At 39.4% G+C, this 20,460-nt stretch overlaps 1 protein-coding gene across 3 annotated transcripts; it reads right to left on the bottom strand.

The window, feature by feature from the left end:
• Positions 1–1,799: 1,799 nt before the first annotated feature.
• LOC124883936 (CLK4-associating serine/arginine rich protein) lies at positions 1,800–18,013 on the bottom strand. Of its 3 annotated transcripts, none has more exons than XM_047391431.1 (21): positions 17,904–18,013; positions 16,174–16,313; positions 15,772–15,869; positions 15,031–15,132; positions 14,292–14,371; positions 14,063–14,147; positions 13,714–13,850; positions 12,569–12,665; positions 9,712–9,790; positions 9,553–9,626; positions 9,424–9,465; positions 9,149–9,337; positions 8,467–8,784; positions 8,199–8,384; positions 6,099–6,138; positions 4,102–4,162; positions 3,898–3,956; positions 3,766–3,812; positions 3,599–3,684; positions 3,437–3,461; positions 1,800–2,461 (listed from the first exon to the last, which is right to left on the bottom strand). In XM_047391431.1, exons 2-21 carry the CDS (start codon positions 16,270–16,272, stop codon positions 2,407–2,409), a joined length of 1,959 nt encoding a protein of 652 aa, XP_047247387.1. In that variant the 5' UTR covers positions 16,273–16,313; positions 17,904–18,013; the 3' UTR covers positions 1,800–2,406. The 3 variants fall into 3 exon arrangements, 2 of the variants coding, with proteins under 2 accessions (XP_047247387.1, XP_047247388.1); XM_047391432.1 differs by having other exon boundaries at positions 1,800–2,458; XR_007042357.1 differs by lacking the exons at positions 1,800–2,461; positions 3,437–3,461 and having other exon boundaries at positions 6,095–6,138.
• Between the last annotated feature and the right edge of the window lie 2,447 nt (positions 18,014–20,460).

The following is a 20,460-nucleotide window of genomic DNA, read 5'->3' as shown; positions in this document are numbered from 1 at the left end:
GACAGTTGTACCTCAAGTCCTGGATATGTCTGTGGGTGGTGGCTCTAAAAGCTCTAACTACTGCCAAGGTCAACAGATTGTGAATCTCCTGAAAACTTTTGAATGGACTTTGCTTCATAATCCTCTCAAGGCTGCTGTTATCCCTCTTTCAAGTGCACACTTTTCAATCATTTTTTCCTTCCACTAAACCTTTCTATGAAATACTTGAATACAGCACTCTGTAAACAACCAGCTTCTTTAATACATTTTTGATTTTTAGAAATTTTGAATATTCATTAGCTGTAACCCAATCATCATTAACATATACTTGAAATATGTTTCATGAATCTACTACTTTGATTTAATAAAAACAAAACTACTGAAATACTGTTACTCTATTTTGACACACCTGTAAGAAAAAACCTCACTATAAATGTATGGCAGATATTGTAGTTTTACATTTGTTACGCGACTGCAAAAAACAGTCAGGAAGGAAGAGAAGAAAGGTGGCTTATTGGGTTCCAGAAGAGACTGGAAGAGTCACAGAAAGGCATAGAGATTAGAGTCAAGTCAAGTTTATTTATATAGCACTTTTCAGCAACAAGGCAATCAAAGCGCTAGGGGTCCTTTTGGCCACATCCCGCACCAATAACTGCTTCATTGTGAAAAGTGTTGAACCGGATGATGAATGCCACTCAACTTCAGGCATATTTAAGGGAGGAGAGAGGCACCCATGTTCTCTGATGAAAGTCGATTCACGCTGAGCAGAAATGATGGCCGCCAACGACGTTGGAGACATCAGATAAGAGTGTTATGCATCAGCCACTCACTGTTGTGGTGAAGGAGTTACAGTGTGGACAGGTGCGTCAAGTCAATACAGAACTGCCCTACACATTGTGAATGATACAGTGACGAGCCCATACTAGCTGAATAACATCATTAATCCAGTCATTGTGCCCCTGAATTAACAAAATAGACCTAATTTCACCTTCATGGACAATGCTCCAGCTCAGCGCATCATTAGGGAACAGCTGCTGGAGACTGGGGTACCTTGAATGGAGTGACCTGCAGTTTCTCCAGACCTGAATCCCATAGAAAACCTACGAGATCAGCTGGGTCGCCATCTATTGGCTCATTACTCTGTACTCTAGAAGCTCAATGCCCTGAAGGTAGCCCTTCAAGAAGACTGGGTTGCCATGCCTCAGCAGACAAGTCGACTTGTGAACATTATGAGACATTGCTGTCAATCTGTAATTGATGCTAGAGAACACGTTATTGTGACATTTTTTGTTGTGGTATACCCACTACTGTTGTTGGCTTTTGTTTCAATAGTTTGAGATGAGGAAATCAACATTGCATGCTTCTACTTAAATGCCCTGCTTTCACAATATATCATTGTAGCTTGAACATTTTAAGTTTTCCATAAATTTCACCCGAAAGCCAAATATCTCTAACTTTTTGTGATTCATTTTTACATGATGGGATAGAGAACTATATCTCGGAATACAAATCTTTTCCAATAGTCTATTTTTATACTAATTCAGACCTGGAAAATAAATCAAATTTCACTTTTTTTCTACATTGCAGAGCAATCGTCATTGTTGGAACTTGGTAAACAGCAGATCAACTGAGGACACTATAATAAGTGTTAGTTGAATCCAAAAGATCTGCTGTATATCATCTCTTAGGCCTGAAACCATTTTTGGTCCTGCACTCGTTCACTTTCCTCATTTTCCAAAAATGCGTTCCTAATATGCCATCATGTTCGGATTCAGAAAATTGAGGAAAAAGCAGTAAAAATCCACAGAAAAACTCAGAAAAAGATTTCAAAGTGGGCTTTATTTGTTCTATTTAACATTTCATGTTACAGAGAAAAAAAAAAACAACAGTTGTTTGGTGTCATTAGCCGTCTGAGGACAGAGTACAAAAAGAGCAATCAAATGCACAAACCTAGTCTTTTCTTCTGTAAAGTGGTTTGAATAAGTCTGAATTTGGAAATGTCCATTTAAGGTTTAATCCTTAGCTTAAGTTTTTGCTCTAACAGAAACATACCAGGGAGAAGGAGGAGGATACCTTTTAAAACCTCTTGTATTGCTTAGTATGTTATTAAAATGTCTCCCAGAGAACTGACCATGAAGATAACAGAGGTAACATGCAGACGTGAAGAAACCAAAATGTTATCCAGTCGTCAGAAAATAAAACAGAAACTAAAGGGCAGATTAAACCCATCTTGGCCAAAGAAGTGATCTCTAATTCAGTGCGATCGAGGAATCACAATGTTTCATTTGTGAACAGTTGCAGATTCATTAACCACCAGTAAGACAGTGCATCTTCTCATATTTTAATGTAAGATGTTCTAACTGGGTCGTTTGTGTCCGTGGAAAGTTCTTGTTCTGCAGGATGGGGCTCATCTTCCATCTGACCAATTCAGTATCTGTAATGTGGACTCCGAGAGCGAGAGCGAGAGCGAGACCGCGACCTTCTGGGAGGAAAAATAGATTAGAGGAGAGGCTAGCAACAAAAGACACACACATGGAAATATGTTTTATATACCAACAGCTTTTTAAATGTAGTTTTAACAGGCAGTAGTACAGCTGAATACACCTTCAGAATCAGACATATAAAACCATCAGGTTATATAATTATCTATACATTTTATTTGATCTAACTATTTTACTGACAAGCGATTGTTTCCCTTTTTACTACAGGCTAAAGTTGAACAAGTTAAAAACCATATATTTTACTGTGTATATGTATCTCAGAACAGTTTTCATTTACTGCCTCCTCTATTAAAGTTTAAGCCAAGACAATGTTCCAAATGTTTTTCCATACAAAAATGTTTAGAAGTTATTACCAACAAAATTGTAAAGTTATTCTATATTGCCAAAAGTATCTGTCTGTCTACTTTTATATGGACTTTAATGACATCCTATTCTTAATCTATAAGGTCCATCCTCTAATTGTTACAGTACTCACAACTAACTGTAGACCTTCACCTATTGACTCGTTACTATTTTGGCTAATCTTTGATCCGTCACATGATATCGAATTGTTTTTTATCGGCAATAATAGAAGTTCTGACATTTCTTTCTTTACCATCACACACTATGTCTCAGTCACTAATTATACATCAGCTTTGGGTCTTAAGAGTCCATCCAAAACACATCTAATTTCATCTATAAAAAGAAGAGTCAATTACGGCTTAATAGAGAACAAAATAAAGTCCAATTAGGTTTAAAAACGGGCTCCAAATAAAGTTCTGATTGTAATGTTGACAAACTTCTCAAGGAAGTGTTTTAAAATTATTATCTTGAGTCATCAGAACACCTTTCTTAAATAATGACCCTACAGGCTTTGTGATTGGCTGTTGGGAATGTTTGTGCATTGGCATGAAAAGAAATAAACGTTTTTAATTCGGCTTCACTGGAACCAAAGATTCCTGTGGCTTCTAACCTACCTTTTGTGTGAGCTGTGTTCCCGGCCTGAGGGACAGAGGAAACAAAGCCACAATAAAAACCAGTGCATGCCTTAACATCTTAAAGCCAAAAAACTGACAGCAGCCAATCAGGCAGAGACGACTGGGCAGGAAAGAGCGAGGACTGAAACCAGTCTGTCTCACCGTGTTTGGAGGGAGAAGGCGAATGGCTCTGTCGTCCGTACTGTCGTTCCCATTCGTCCCTCTCTTTCTCACGTCGCTCACGCTCCCTGAACATAGAGCCTCTGGGTCAGACGGTTGCAACACACACAGATACCAAACAGTCCACCTTGACACACATACAGCCTTACTTCATACGGATCTTGCGTGCCATGGCTCGTAGTTCTCCTTCTCGCTCCTGTAGAAACAAAGAGCAATGAGGGGAAATGAAGGATAAGAGAGCCTCTGTTTCTGCATTAATTTGCGCACACACACACACACACCTGTCGTTTGTGTTCCTGCTGCTGGATCTTCACTTGAGCAGCTTTCTTATCCGCCTTGGCTGCAGATAACAGGGGGGGGGGGGGGGGAGGAGAAAACACTCAAGGCCCAGAATGAATTACGAGGGAAAAAAGTAAATTACATTTAAGAGATCTGCATGCTTTCCACCCAGAAATAAACAGAATCACATATCTAGGTGCACTTACATTGCTTGTTGAGTGCCTTCTGCATTCGTATCTTCAGCCGCTCCTGGGGGGTCAGCTTGGGCTGCAAGTGACACAAAGGTTTTAACACAAGCTTTCACAGCGTGTTTTGAGGGTGCGTGTATTCACGTCTGAGCTGAAGTTAGAGATGCACCGAGAAACGGGCAGGTGACTGGGAACAGCTGGTTTTAGGTTGATCAGATCTTTTTCTGAGCAGTGAACGTACTGTCCTGAACTTCTACCAGGTCTTTCTGACAGCAACGCTATTTAGTGTGGATGCCGATACTAAGTGAAGAAGGTTAGAATGTCGCTGTTTTTAGATCAATGAGGTAAATAAAGCTGTGTTGGATTTTTCTCCAAAGTCAGATCGGATCTGGGAACAAAGTGAATTAATTGCATTTTATGTCCAAGTTGGAAAACCAGTGGGATTTGCTAACTGTTATCCACAATAAGCAACACATACAAGTGTTTATCTCCGTTTTATGCATTGAAACAGTAAAGCAACCTGTTCACAAACACAGGTTGTTCTGTTGTGTTTCTGAAACTGGTTTAATTAGAAACCAGTTATCAGAGGTGCAAATAAATGCTTACATCCTGCGGCCATATTGGATACTGAACTTAGCCCCCCCCCCAGCAGGCGTTCTTGTTATATATCATCAGATCAATTTTAAGGGAAACTGTATTCGCTCTAATATATGATGGTATGGTCAGTTTGAAACTTGCACTCCGTCGTCATTTTGTTTTTGTTTTCAGATACGAACAGAACCCTGTTAACGCACTCTCTGCTCCTATGAAATACAAATGATGATGGCTGATTGCAGGAAGGCTGAAATCAGACAAAATTCTTATCAGTGCATCTCTAGCTAAAATACATATTTTATACCATAATCTTTATGAGCAGAAACTGGTGGAGATTAAAAGGCAAAGTATAAACTAATTAGAGAGCTGTTTGAAGAGTCAATACACACACTCTAAACAAGGCTGTGTGTGGAAAGAGGGACCGCTGCTGAAGCTCGCCGCCGCAGCAGAAGCTGGGATCCAGTCAGATGTACCAGAACACAATGTTCAGTATTTACACACACACAATACTGTCAGACAGATAAAAGAAAGGACGACCGAAAAAGGAGAATGGGTCAGAGAGGTAAACATGAGAAAGTTCAGGTCCAGCGAGTTTAGAAAGGTTCATAAAGAGCCGACGGCGTTTTTTGTCGTGACACACCCACCACTGGGCTGTTCAGACCTGGCCAGGCAAGAAAAACTGCAGGTCACAACACTACAGGCACGCTCTGCACAGAGAAAAATCATAATATCGGATTCACCGTTTGACGGTTATACAAACTGTTCCTTCTTTTTGCAGAAGCCGGTTATAGAAGAGACACTAGGTCAGCAAAAAGTTAAAATATTTGTAGCTACATAACAACATATATGCTACAGTGTGCCAGGCTACTGTCAGAAGATATGCAAATTATCAGTTCATTTTCTGAATCCATCTTGAAACTTCCAAAATAAAGTTTTAATAAAAGGTAACTTAAAATTACTTTGCAAGTCAAATCAGTTGTGCTGCTTGTAAAAGCAAATATAGACAAAAACATTCATACAAGAATCACAGGATGCAACAAAGCTTTTAACCAATGAGAAAGATGCCCGTCTTTCTCTCTTGGTTCACTAATGCATGACGCCCTGCACACTGCTCCGTACTACAAACACATAAATGACGGTTCACTCTGTCACACACACGTGTTTGTACAGCAGACATACAGAGGAGACATCGGGACATCAAACAGGCCTCAAAGAGAAGAAACATGGCATAATTCAGCCTTTTCCTGGCCTTTAGCTGTAGAGCGTGTCCACTTTGAGGGGTGATAATACAAAACAGCAATCATTCTAAGTGCAACAATAGCTTGTATATTCCAGTGTGATGGACAACCATGTCAGCCTGTCAGGGATGAGGGAGGCGTAGGCTTTAGCAAGAAACCAAACTAGATCAAATTCTTACTGACTTTGGCAGCTCCCGTCTCTTTACCGCCCGGAGTGTCAGGCCTGAGGAGAAGAAAAAATAAAAAACAGTTCAAGTTCAAGTGTTTCAAGCTGGTTCATTAGATTTTCTGATTAATTCAACTTTTCCAGTACAGTTAAGTCTCTGGCAGACCTCCAGAGAACGTGTTTATACAGCAGCTAAATTAATGGTTTTGTTTTACAACGGTTTATTTCTTAGTGTGTCATCACAAGCAAACACACTGTTTGAAGAGTCAAAAGTGAAAATGTAAGGGAATTGAACATGACACGTTAAAAAGCAATATGTATATTGTACTCATCTTGCAAAAGTATGAACGCCCCGTTAGGGTTGAAACGATCATATTTATCATGATTAATCGATTATTGAAATAATCTGCAACTAATTTAGTAACTGAATAATCGTTAACTGGAGTAAACAGACTCTAAAACGTGCCATTTGACAAAAGAACCCCCACTCAAAGCAGTAATTAGGCCAAAACTGTGAAATATATACATTTTGCATTTAAGATGAAAAACGTTTTGTCTGTAAAAAGGCTCCATGCAGAACTCCTCAGGTGGCATAGTTTTAGCTTCACTTGGTTCATGTTTTGCTATCCGATTATTAATTGGCTAATCGAAAAAAATAGTCAACACATTAAACCATTAGGAACATAATCATCAGATGCAGCCCTAAAATGTATTTATTGGGATTTTATGTGACAAACCAACACAAAGTACACTAAATCGTGGAGCACAGGAAAAAGTTGACATTGTTTTCAACATTTCTCACCAAAAAAGATCTGAAAGTTTACGGTGCTTTTGCATCCACCCCCCTTTGCTCTGGTACCCTTAAATAAAATCCAGTGTAACAATTTCCCCTCAGATGTCAAATGATTTTCTAAAGCAAGTTCACTTTAATCTCAGTATAAATCCATCTGTTCTGTGAAGGCCTCAGACAAACACAGCAAGACATTGTCATCCACCTTAACTGGAAGGCTGGGAAGGCAGAGTGTTGATTAAAGAAGCAGGTGATGCCCTTGTTTACTCCGGAGGTGCTATAGAAATCCACAACTCAGGTGGAATGATCGGTTGACAGGGCAGCTATAAATAATTACCACATGAAGTCGCATGTTCTACATGCAGGTGCCCTGCCGCCATTGTGATAGTATGCTGAACCCGGACGCAGCGTTCCACCTCACTGGTCGCACTAAGATAAACACGACGGTTGTATATTGTTGGGTTCAAGGATGTAAAAACAAAGACGCTAAAACAGTAAAGATAAGTTTTCATTACATACTAAGAATCAGAAGAGGAAGTTATGAAATATGCTGTTGTAAATGCCCATTTGTGACATATCAGTCGAAAACTAATATTGTACACTTAATGTAACTTGTGAAGCTGTTTGGGATTAGAAAATAAAGACTTGCATGAGTTACATTGTGGGATCAGAGCATATCAATGCTGCATGTTTAGAAACCGTTTCTATCCTAAAGGACTGAAGTACTTACAATTACTTAATTAATCAGAATGGCCTAGTCAAAGTCCAGACCTAAATACAACTGAAACGTGAAATTCGATGTTCACAGATGCTCTCCATCCAATCTGTTTAAGTTTGAGTAAATTTGTATGGAAGAACGGGACATTCCCCCGAAGACTTTTAGCTGTAATTAAAGCAAAATGTGACTCAGGGTGAGTTAATATGAATGCATCCTGCATGTTTCCGATTATTATTTGCACGCAATGGTGAAAACAATTTACCATAATTTGGCAGTATGTAACTCTGTCACATAAAATCTTGATATAAAGTTAGATTGTGGCTGTAAAATAAAACGTGGAAATGTTTAGTGAGTGCAAGTAATTTGGCTAGTTGCTGAATTTCCTCAGGTGTGTGATATGAATCTAAACCACCTTTAAAGTAATGGTAAATGGACTGAACTTATATAGTGCTTTTCCAATCATACAGACCGCTCAAAGCGCTCTACACTAGAGCCACATTCACCCAATTGCACTGACTAACGCTCACACATTCACACATAACGCTCACACATTCATAAACTTTAAAGGTGGTTTAGATTCCAGCGTTCATGTTTCTAAGGTCTTCTTACTTTCTCAGTTTGTCAGAGATGGTGTTGGCAGCAGGCTGGGACCCTCTGTGGGTAGGAGAGGGACTCTGGGGTGGGCGGTTTGGAGAATGAGAGGGACTGCGGCTGCCGCTGTCTCTCCGACGGTGTCCTCGACTGCTCAAAGCTCCCTGCCTCAAACCACCACGCAGCCGCGAACTGGAGCGAGACCTGGGGGAAAAGGACAAGATGGATTTTAGAAAATGATGGGTTTGTTATGAATTAGCAGCCATGTTTCTGGGATTAATCAGACCTTGTTCGTCTGCGTGCTGAGTATCGTCTCCTGTCCCTATCTCTATCCCTGTCTCTATCTCTATCTCTGCCTCTGTCTCGGTCATTGGACCGCGATCTTGTCCGGTCACGTCTCCTACAGGATCCTCCGTTCCCTCCTCTACCTCTGGAGCGAGACCTGGAGTGCCGTCTCGATCGTGAATGACTTTGTGAGCGCCGGCTTTCTCTTCTCCCGCGTCCACGCCGGGCTTTGCGTGAACGGGAAGATGACCGAGAGGAGGACCGGGATGAGGAGCGGGATGAGTAAGAAGAGGAGCTGCTGGAGGTTGACCTTCGTCTCCTGAACAAATACAGAAACAAGGTTTGAGTAATAATACCACATGGGTACCCAGCCTCACGTGAAAATGCTTCCATCTTAAGTGATAATCATGTTAAATTAAATTACCAAAGCGGAAATAAATACTCGTCTACCTATCTAAATATACTGGGACATGCATGAATCTTGCTAAAGTGCTTCAGAGCTTATCGGACTGAATTAAACACATCTTCTCCCTGATAGTTGTCTGAAAACTGATTCATCTCACCGATCACAAAAATCCACCATCATTCTCTTTGCATCAAGGGGTGTGGTCATGGCAAAGTACATAAGGACTGTGTGAGAGAAAATAACCAAAGAAATGCCAAGAAGAGGGAAAGTTACCGACCGGGAGCCCCTGCTATGACCTGCAGAGTGCTGCAAGCTGGAGGGGGCGTGGCCAGAGTGAGGCACGGCGGTTTGTGTGGCTGGCGCAGCTTCGTCTTCACTGCCTCCGAAGCTGGTGATGAACGTGATCTTCTCTGGACCAGGAGTACAAGATCGTGACCGGGATTCAGAGCTGGACTCCGTCTCTGGCCTGACCAAGATGGAAAGAAATCTGAGGTTTTAGTTTCAGACAGAAATAATCAGGATTAAGGGGTTAAAATCAGTGGGATATCTCACCGTTTGTAAGGGTCGTATGTTGGGCTGTCTCTTCTGGCATAGCTGAAATGTAACACAAAAAGTAGAGTGTTTGCAAGGCATGCTCTTAGCAGCGTGGACTGGTATAAAGTTCAAAACCTGATAACTTACCTTGGTGGACTGATCTGTCTACCTTTTAGCCTCTTCTCTCTAAACTCTCTCCTCTGTCTGCGAGAGCGGCGGCCCTGATGCAAAACAAGCACATATGAAGTACAAAGCTGCAAAAAAAAACTTACAAAAATATAATTTCTTCAAGTGATTTATCCTCACAGAGTACATGGCTTTCTCTGCCTCCAGAGCTTTGGCATGTTTGATGGCCTCCACTTCCTCCTTGTCCTTCTTCAACATTCTGAGAAAAGGTGAAGTTTTTAAAGCATTGGAATAAATACAAGTTCGCGCTCAGTGATGTCTGCAAACACTGTAAATGCCCACTGTTGAAATATTCCAGCTCCGTTTTTAAAATGTGGAAAATAAAACACGTTGGAAGCACTTCGTTTTCAACTTCTGTTGTATCGGACTCCAGGAATTAACCTCATAAGATTCAGGAAATATTCTCCAAAAGTGCAAATCCACAGAATACCCACAGTAAATGTATCTTTACAAGGTGTTACTAAAGATTACAGAAATAATAATTAAGTCTGACATTTTTTTTAAATAAACAGACACCAGGTGTTAGAAACAAACAAGTTTTTATTAGTAATCATAGCATCATAGATTTTAATGTAAAAACAATACAGTAATAATTAGATTAGAAAAAGAAAATTATCTATGGGCATCTGGTTTAACACAGAAACTGTGGAGTAAAAGAGCCCAAATTTCATTTTTCTGTCTTAATTGTCAAAATCCTTTATTTTATAAAGCAAGCACATTCTTTGACCTAAATATCTAATCATTTGGTTAATATATACATTTACAACAGAAGATAACCAAATCCTTTCTTGGAAAGGATAGAAAATGTAAGGTTAAGAAAACGTTTTGTAAATGTTTTCAGACTGAACTTGAAAAGGGCGATTTAGACTTTAAAGAGCCTGTGACATCAAATTTTTTTTTAATGATAAATCCATTTACATTTACGGAAAGGAAGCATTAATAAAATATTAAAAAGAACAAATTTATGCCACTGAAATGAACAGTTTGTTGAGATATATGGTCATAAATGCCACTAAAGGGATTTCCTGACTACTCTGATGTTTCTTTAGATATATTTCAGTCACTATCACAGAGTGACGCACCAGAGTCAGAAGAAGGAAGTCCGGCGTGCGGACGGCCATCTAACTGGACCAGTCTACTGTTGCCAGATGCCGGAGCACGGCCGGAGTCAATATGCATTATTCATACCGCACCACCAGGAAACAGAACAAGCACAACATCTGGATTTTCAAAATAATTCACTAAAGACAGACTAGACCACGCTATATTGATAAATACACAAATATATTTATTTATAGACGTGAATATATTAGCAGTTAACAATAGACCAATTAGTTCAACTACTGGGTTAACTAAGGTATTATAAACTTATCAATTAAACATTAAATGCACCAAACTAAGCAACAAATGTAGCTTTGCTGCACTCAGTAAACTCACCCATTGTATAACAAAACACATGAACAGATCTGGATGCATAAAATGAAAAATCAAGTAGTTTAACTGGTTTAACTTCCACAGAATGAGTTATTTTGGACCTGCTACCGCATTTATCACCGGCTTTTATTGCGTGATCTGCATATGGTTCTTGGAGCTCCTCTGGGCGTCGCAGCAGACCGGAACGGGACGGGTGTAAATCAGAAGGGAGTGCAGCGGAGCAGATACAATGTAATTCCAGGGCAGTATATAAACAGCACTGAGTGAAACAACTGGAGGCGAAGCTGAGCAGCATGGAGCAGTACTAGAAACTTTAGAAAAACATTTATTTAAATATATTGTATGGCCTTTTAATTCATCTTATTTTAATGATAATTATTTTATTATTAATAATAAATCGGACATTAACATTAAGTCCCGATATCTAAATGTACTTTTGCAAGAGGAAGTGTTGCTGAGCCTTGATCCTGCTAAGTCTTGATCCGTTTAGCAACAGCAGCAACAACAATTTCTTTGACAATCTTTTCCCATCAGATGCTCTGAACAGCGTGGCTATAGACTCTGCTTCAACATTCTCCTTCCTCTGTCAAAAATCCTGACCTCTGACATCATTTCTCTGGTGAATTCAGAGTTTCTTGTTTGAAGCAGTTTGCAGAGAAATCCTCCGATCACAACTGGCTGTGCTTGGTGGGATCAGCCCATCTGTCCCTCATCAGTTTTCCAGCTCTGATCCAGGCAGCTCTGATCCTCTCCACTTCAGGAAATTAGTGCAGACTAACAGCTGCTGTCATAGTATTGCTGCCATCACCAGCAATGCAACTTTCACCATATTAACGCTGTTTTTAACGCAACTTGGCTTCTACCTGAACAGTTTATCATTGACGCTCACACAGTGAATGACCGGAGACTTAGACGTCATTTCTGGGCGACTTTGGACAAAATATACTTATTTTGTGTCACAATTGTCTTTTATCACGTCTTTAATCCTAATATCATGTCAATTACTGCCCAACTCCTTCAATATTAAGGTGTTTTCTTTCTTTTTCTTTGTGGGAAAACTATGTCACAGGCACTTTAAAAGTTTATCACAATATTTGAACTATTTTCATCAACTAAGCACGTTGCTTTGAACGTTTTCAAACACAATAATTAATGACTGGTGTTAAAGCAGCATGCGCTCATGTCTCTCCAGTATGGCTGTTTGCTCAGCCTCAGCTGGTAGTGCCCTAAAAATGAGCTGTGGACTGGATCTGAACAGAGTTCGGTTCGGTTTGGATCTTGAGAGGAGTCCAAACTTTGAGAATCGATGTTCTGTATCAATCCAATAAAAACAAATTCATAGCTTTTTAACTCTTTAGCTTAGGAGCAACTACTTTAACAAAGCATTTCCCAGCAAAATGGAAAGTTATGAAGAAAGTGACTGTAGTAGGAGATTAAAAAAAAAACTTAAAACCTAAAAAACTTTCATCCACCTGCTTGAAGAAATCCCCCTTTCAAAAACAACTTGGAGACTAAATAAATCTTTTTCATCTTGACAAGTTACCTGACAAAGTCGCCTTCAGCCATTCCATATGGAGTCGCCATTTTGTTTAGATCCAACAGCTGTTCTGGAGTCAGCTCGTCAACATCAACCTCCACATCTGCACATATATAACAGAGTTATAAAAAAAAATACCAAACCTTATCCCAAAACTCAATCCACAGCACATTAAATGAAAGGCTTGTGTGCAGGAGACATTTTTGGTTCACAGGGTTAATATTTTACCAAGAAAAACCTGCAGATTGACAGGGATGGAGACATTTTTTATACATGATAAGTATGTAAAAAGATGCAAACCAAACTCTCAACAGTATTTTCTTAATGCCCTCTTCTGGTTTTAAGGTCACACAAACGTCAGTGGATCATAACTGGTCTCTAAATTAGTAGCATCACAAAAACTGGTTTAGATTTCCGTGCTTACATCTCAAATCTTAACTAAGCTCAGAATAACTTTCCACTTTCAGAAAATGATTCTGAAAATGTTCCTCCAGTGAACGTTTTAACACACATATTACACACACAACATATTATGAGAACCTCTAAATACCAGATGACTGGTTAAAACAAATTCCTGATAGTCGGGTTAGTAGACCAGAAGAAGGGTGAAAACCTTCACTATTTCTGAGCTTTATAGGATTCATCTGCAGCTCTGAAGTCAATATCATGTGAAAAACTCAGAAGCTTACTTTAAACCTCTCTGAATTTTGATCAAAAAACAAAACAATGTTGCATTCACTGTAGCTAAAAAGTTGGAAAAATCATACCTTCCTGGCTTACTGTTGTAATACTAATTCAAAACATCTGAAGTGATTCATTTTCTTGCTTTCAGACAGAACTTTTCATACAATCTTTTTTTTTATTGAAAAAAGGAAAATCTAACAAACGGTTGTGTAACAATTTTTTGCTTCCTGGAAAGGCAAGTTCGGATTTCCCATTTGTCCATGAGTGCAATATTAAGAATTAGTCATTAAAACAGAACAAAAATACATAGAAAAGAACGTGGAAGAAAGCCACAGGATTACTGAGAGTGGAGGAGTCGTGTGTCTCATACTCACAGGACTCCATGACACCAACTACAGATTAAATGAGTTACAATTTTGGTTATGGAGGCCAAAACTTCCCTGATGTTCTCCCTCAGATTCCCTCACCAATGTCAGGAATGCCTTCGTCCTCCTCGGATTCACTGTTCTCTGAATTGTCGTCTTCTTTGTCCGACTGGGAATGAGGCTCCGCCACCGTGCTGTCTTCATACGTGTAACCAATGGCGACCTTTTTCTCAGCGAGTCTGCACAATGTGAGGAAGGATTTATGAATTTATAAAGCCACTTCAATTCTGCAGAAAGCAAAAACGCAGTCATTGATGAATAAACCACATTAAAGTGTACGTATCAAACAAATGTCATTACCAGACTTAGGACCATAATTACACAAACAAACAAGAAAACTAAATATAAAACCATAACTGAAAACGCTAAACCATAACAGAGAAAAACCCACTTTTTCTTCTCATCCTCGTTTGGTTTGGCCAGGCCACCGTAGAGCTCATCCAGGTAGATCTGATATAAACACTGCTCCTCTGAGACTGTGGGAGGACAGCAGGGAGTTCATGAACACATCTCAACTGCAAAATATACCCACTGAGAGCTGGTTAAGCACCACTTTAGGAACACTGTGGGTCCATGTGTGTAATGCATCGACTGTTGCCCTACTTCAGGTAAACACTCACTGTTGGCAAAATCATTCTGTACGAGACCTCTATAGCGCTCATAGTTGCACTTCCTGTCCTCCATCTCGTGCTCTGGGGTTCTGGGAAGAGATTATAACCATAAAGTTTCGCAGTTTAGAAAACATTAAAAAAAGAGCTGATGTTTCTTCAGACATCTGACCAAATTAACTCAATGACAAGTCTTCTACTGCTTGATATTTGAAAGTTAACCAACAGGAACGGAAATAAACCTGCTGCTGTGGTATTACCACTTATTTCATTGTCAATTCAAAATTCAAGCCTTTTCCAGAGCAGGAAATCACTGATTTTAAATTTTATACTTTTCTAGACCGTGGAGGACCTCTGAAAAGCTTTTTAATAACTAAAAAAAAAAAAAAACATTTAAAATAATTTTGTGTGTTATAAAAATATTAAACAATCATCCTATGATCTTTGGGGTTCATAAAAAAGAAAACACACAGTGAACCCTCTAAGGGTCATCTTTATACAGCCAGAAGACAAACTAACTCAAAAAGAAATACAAAACAACCTAACTGTGCTGTAAAGAAGCCAAACTATATTAAGCACATTGCCTCATAGCACACATATAATGTTAAAATAATGCCTGGTATAATAATCCATGAAGCAGGTGTTAAGATCTCCCAATGTCCGGTCATAATTCAACAAATTATCAGTACAACACTAAAACTAGACCTCCTCATTAAATGTAGTTAGTATAAAAAGTATTTTAAAGGCTTACGATGTGCTGAGCAGTGGGGGGGTGTAAGTCGGGATGTAGTCCAGATGGGCCCTCACGTCAAACCTGTCAATCATGTTGTTGGCATCTCCCTGCCATGGCATCCTTTACAAAACAAAAACATAGATAATTATTTCCCAACATTGCAGAAATTCAGTTTTTTTTTACTTCTTAGTTTAAACAGACAAACTGATTACAGGTTAAATCATTTTAAGCGTGTTTAGCATATTATATCAGCAATTAGTGCCGTTGGCTTTACCAGCGCTCTGTGGGTATTCCAACAGCTGCTAACATTTGTAGATCAGGATGTTTTATGACAGAAGTGATAAAATGGGTCAACTTTGCAGTAATACGTTCAGCCTTTCTGGTATCGGCTGGAAATCTTGTTGTCTCTTGAACGCTGATGGAACTACAGACATCTTTGAAAATAGTTTTCTTTTAAATCGTTTCTCACGGCTTCTGTGCTAAATCTGGCTTAATGTTTAAAACCAGCACTAAAAATGGCTAAAAGTCTTCTTCCCTCAATAACAACTTCTACACAAAAAGAGTATTATTCGTGTTCACTATTCGTTCTTACACAGGTGCATTCACTGACTGGAAAAAGATTGGATTTTTGAGTTTCCAACCAGCTAATTACTGGTCAGTGCCAATCAAGCTTAAAGTTGTGTGATTCCAGTCACCCGCTAGTTTCTCAATGCGTATCAGGTTATTTATGTGGTGTTTTCTGTGTACACGTTTCCTCACATGTTGGCAGGGCTTTCTGCAGCCAGCGCCACAGCCGGGTCCAGGTGGATCTTGTAGGATCGGCCGTGAACTTGTAGAAACTGGGCAGGATCTTTTTTCTGTCGAGACAAAAGGAGAGCCAGGTGAACACAACAAACAGCCTGAAGAAATATAAAAAAAGCACAATACCAAACTCAAACTCTGAGTGAAATGTTGTGAAACAGCACAAAACCTTCTCCATGTGTCTTCAAACCCCAGTGTGTTAACTTTACAGGTTAGTGCAAATGTGCCTCATTTTTTATTTATTTTTTATTTACTGTTCATGATGTTATTGCTGACTATGCTAACCTTTAAGGGTCAAAACACTGTTACACCGATTCAATAATCACGTTGGCAGAGAATGAGTATCTATACACTACTTACGATCTTCTCGTAGTACTCTCTGCGGCGCTCGCCACGGCGCTTGTAATCTACCATCATGCCACGGAGCTTGCGCTCGTGTTTGCGGGCCTCCTGCCACATGACGGCGCCGCTGGGGGTGGGGGCGCGGCGGGGCACGGCTGCTGCATGGAGATGAATGAGGAAGAGACACAAGAGGAACACAGGACAAAGAGAAAAATAATATTTGAGTAGACCTCTTTTTATCTGTGTTTGTTTTGTCTTAAGTCATTAATCCAGGCTTATCTTGATGTTGGTGGACCTTCGACTCCCTCCTAAAGCCAAACTCCTATTTCTAGACAGTGGCATGGCAATTTAAAATTAAGACAATTCATATCAATACCCTTTGAAACACACGTTGGGGTTTAGATAAATTAGGAAGGAAAAAATGAAGTTACTGTCATGTCTTATATTTAATATAGCTGAGGTAGATGTTTTCACAATACAGGTGTTTTAATTTGCAAACTGTTGGATACTGACGCAATCTGTGCTAAATCCACACCAAAATGAACCATTAACCATAGCCAATAAGGGACCAAAGATAACATTAACTCACTAGACTAGGGTACAATATGTTACTCAAGTACGCATCATCCAAACCAATAAATGACTCCAAACGGGCCCCAGAAACTCCCTTCTGTTTGCCACAGTCCTATGGTTACAGTGGACGTCCGTCTCTATAACCAGTGGATCTTAAAGGTCCAACTGGGGTATGACCCGGCTGATGGGCCTTTGGAAAAGCTGTGCCAACCACCCCCACCTGTTCACCCCATTCATACCCCAGGTGGCAAATAGTGTGCACCCACTGAACCTCACATCGACCCTACTAGCAAAAACTTTTTTATTAATGAATGTAGCAGCACCTTAACATCAAGGTATTCATGAATTAACATTGCTAACTATCCCATTTATAACCTTCAATAATTGATCTAACTTTAGCATGAATTGTAAATGTTTTAGGCTGACATAGGGTGCAACATAGTTGACTGTTAGGTTATTTGGGTGTTTGATTAGTACAACTGAACATCAGTTTCTAGTTTTTCCACATTCTCAGTTGGACTTTGACTGGGTCATTTTAACACATGAATACGCTTCAATCTAAACCGTTCAGTTGTAGCTCTGGTTGTGTGTTTGGGGTCAGTACCCTGCTGGAAGGTGAACCTATCCTGTATTTAGCTCCATCCATTCTTCCATCAACGCTGACCAGCTTCCCTGTCTCTGATCAAGAAAAGCATCCCCACAGCATGATGCTGCCGACACTGTGTTTCGCCGTGAGGATGGTATGTTCAGGGTGACGCGCTATAGTAGTTTAACACAACACTTATCGATTCGCATTGTCTCATGTGATTAAAGGACCTTCTACCATGTGTTTGGTGTCTTTCTTGCGTGGCTAACCGGAGCACAACGGTCAGACATTAGTGTCCTAACCTAGCTAACCCCCTAATGTTAAGGCTTATTCAGTTATTTAATCGTAATATTACATATTTCCGGCCCGCAGTAGTGTGGAATGTCGTAGTTTAATGAAAGTTCATTTAGTCCGTCAACACATGGGCCTGTCTGACTGCGCACCTAACTCAGGCCTGTTAGCATCAGAGCTACATTAGCTCTGAAGAAACGACAGAAACAGCGTCTGTCTCACAGCTTCACGACACACAAAACGCATCACATAAAACCCACACAGCTCACTAAACACGGTCTGCATTCACAGTCTATACCTGTTTAACTGTCCACCTATACGAACGGGGGTTAATCTCTGAAGATGAGCGCCACCACACGCCTCCTTCTCCTTTTCCTTCTTCTCCGAGCTCAGCCTGCAGGGGGCGCTGCACCTGTAAGCGAAACGTATGCATGGTAAATATTGGCTACTTTTTTAAACAATAATTGCACATTATTTTACTCTTCATCCAATGGAAAAACTTTCTCATGAGTCATAAAAGCCAGTTAATGCCATATTTAGGTCATCTTCATCTGACTTTAAATTAATTCTAGCCTCTCTCACCTTGTCTGAAACTGTTCAACCTGTGTTGCCCTTTACTCACCTCTAATACCTGATAATTAAGACCACGTTGAATTATTTGCGTATAAAAACTCTCATCAGTCTCATTAAATATTTTAACGTATTTTTTTTTTTCATGACCATTGAGCTTATTGCACAATTTAAAAGAAGACATGATGGATAAGGATCTTTATTTAAACATTGTTTAAAAATCCAAAGTATTTACACTTTAATTGAATCTGGTTGATTTTTGAAGCTTGTCCCCAACACAGTTAGATTTAGTTCTAAACTTAAGCCAGGCCATTCCAAAACTTTAATTGGTTTTGATGAAATCATTCTTTTGCAGTTTTGGGGGTATGTTTGAACTCACTGAGAGACTGAAAAGTAAAATTCTTCTTCTACTTAAACTTTCCTGCAGACACCTTAAGGTTTAGGGCCAAAACTGTAGTATTTGGAAACCATTCACAACTTTATCCATTTTGACAAAACCCTCAGACTGTGGATTCAGCTAAAAATGCAAATATTAGGAAAGTCCTGTCAGCACAGCTGAACGTTTTAGCAGGTTAATTGGATTCACTATAATTGACTGCAAGTGTGAACTAAAGAAGACACTGAAATTGAATCCAGAGGTGCTTCAACAACATATTAGTTTAGGTATGTGCACATTTATGTAACATGTTTATTGCAGCTTTTTGTTTTTATATTTGTGTCTCTAATAATCTGTTTCTTTTTCTTCTCATAAATAGTACAGGATTTTTGTTACATTATTTGTGTCTCTAACTTTCCTAAATCTGCCATGCTCTATCTTATTTTCCTAATTACCAATACCAGTTTAATAACTTCATTAAATTCTGGAACAAAACAAGTTCATAAATGTTTAGACCATGAAAGGAAAGGATCTGTAAATTTACCAGAAGGTGTTTATATAAATTGGTCTCTATTTAATTTATTATAACCATTAGATGAAAGTTTGTCCTATTATTTGTTGATGGTTCCTCTCAGAACTGCTAGAACACCTGCTGTTGCCTTTATGCTCCAATCTTATTATTGAATGTTCCGATTAAATTCAAGCCGATATATAAACTTGCTTTGCCGGATGGTAAAAATATATATATATATATATATATATAATAGTTATCACCTGCATGGCACTAAAAGCATGAATCAGCGGTCTTTACCAGTGTGTACTTGTTGTGGCCACAAGATGTCGCTGTAAGACAGGATTTGTAAACTTTCAAGTCTACTTCAGCCTGAATTTAAGGGGTGAAGACAGTAAAATATAGCTAATGGGGTTGTAATTAACCCTGGAACCCTTTTAATAATGTTTTATTGTATCAAGCCATACTCCAAGGTATTCGTGTTCCAGGACTTTGCTTTGTCTAAATGTGGTTTGTTTTGATAAGTACTGCTTAAACAGTGGATTACGTTTATTTGTTGTAAGTATAGACTGGCTTACAGGAGACTCCGCCAGCAATCAGCTGGTTTTAGAGAAGAGACAGATAAATTATTAAGTGACAAATAAATCTAGCTTTGAGACTGGCAATACGAAACAGAAATGTAAGAATTTGGTGCATCCCTAGAATTGGATAATATAAGCAGACGCTTGATAACACAAGTCATTATAATACCTCTTTAGATTCAGAGTCAGTACCTTTTGATGGCTTTCTAATCTGCAGACTGGGCTCTGACATCCTGTTCTGCAAAGCAGGCGACGAGAAAATCTGTACGTACCATATCTGTACATGTAAGTGTGTGTAAACTCTGTTTCCTACATTTCCTGCAGACCAGCATGGTGACAGGAAACCTGTTTTCATTTCCAGCCTGCCGCTGTTTGCTCAGGATGGAGGTCACATTTGTGACATTCATTTTTCTACTGACTGCTCCTTGTTTTGACCTGATTATCAAGATCTTTCCTTTCTCACACAGTCCTTTTGCACTTTGCAGTTAGTCATTTCAACGTGATTTGATAAGCAGTCAGATCGAACAGTGCTATACACACATTTTGGCACTCCTTGTAAAGATGGGTAGAAGACTTAAAATAAATTCCTGTTTGCAGGAGCGCAACGTCGAACTGAAAATTTTAGGACCATTCAGTACTTTTATTCTAAGTTTGTTTTCCATAACAAACCCACAGTTGGTATCCCTGCTGTTAATACTTTATACAACCATATATTTTGCCAAAAAGGACAGCTCTCAGTTTTCGTTGTCCAGTCATCTTTGTACAATCTCTCTATATCGTCTGGAGTCTTAGTCCCTCATGCTCTCATCTCTTCTGC

The sequence above is a fragment of the Girardinichthys multiradiatus genome, chromosome 18 (assembly GCF_021462225.1).
Source record: "Girardinichthys multiradiatus isolate DD_20200921_A chromosome 18, DD_fGirMul_XY1, whole genome shotgun sequence".
In the NCBI taxonomy this organism is placed as follows: Eukaryota; Metazoa; Chordata; class Actinopteri; order Cyprinodontiformes; family Goodeidae; genus Girardinichthys; species Girardinichthys multiradiatus.
Note: the sequence above shows the minus strand (reverse complement) of the source record. Positions and strands in the feature narration are given on the sequence as shown.

What these genes read in the sequence shown, in the direction of transcription:
- LOC124883936 (XM_047391431.1), bottom strand. Translation starts at nt 16,272, where the DNA reads ATGTGGCAGGAGGCCCGCAAACACGAGCGCAAGCTCCGTGGCATGATG. An exon ending in GCTGAAGGCGACTTTGTCAG is followed by an intron (nt 9,791 to 12,568) that starts GTAACTTGTCAA and finishes ACCTTTTCTCAG; the next exon opens with AATGTTGAAGAAGGACAAGG. An exon ending in GAACACAGCTCACACAAAAG is followed by an intron (nt 2,462 to 3,436) that starts GTAGGTTAGAAG and finishes TTTTCCTCCCAG; the next exon opens with AAGGTCGCGGTCTCGCTCTC.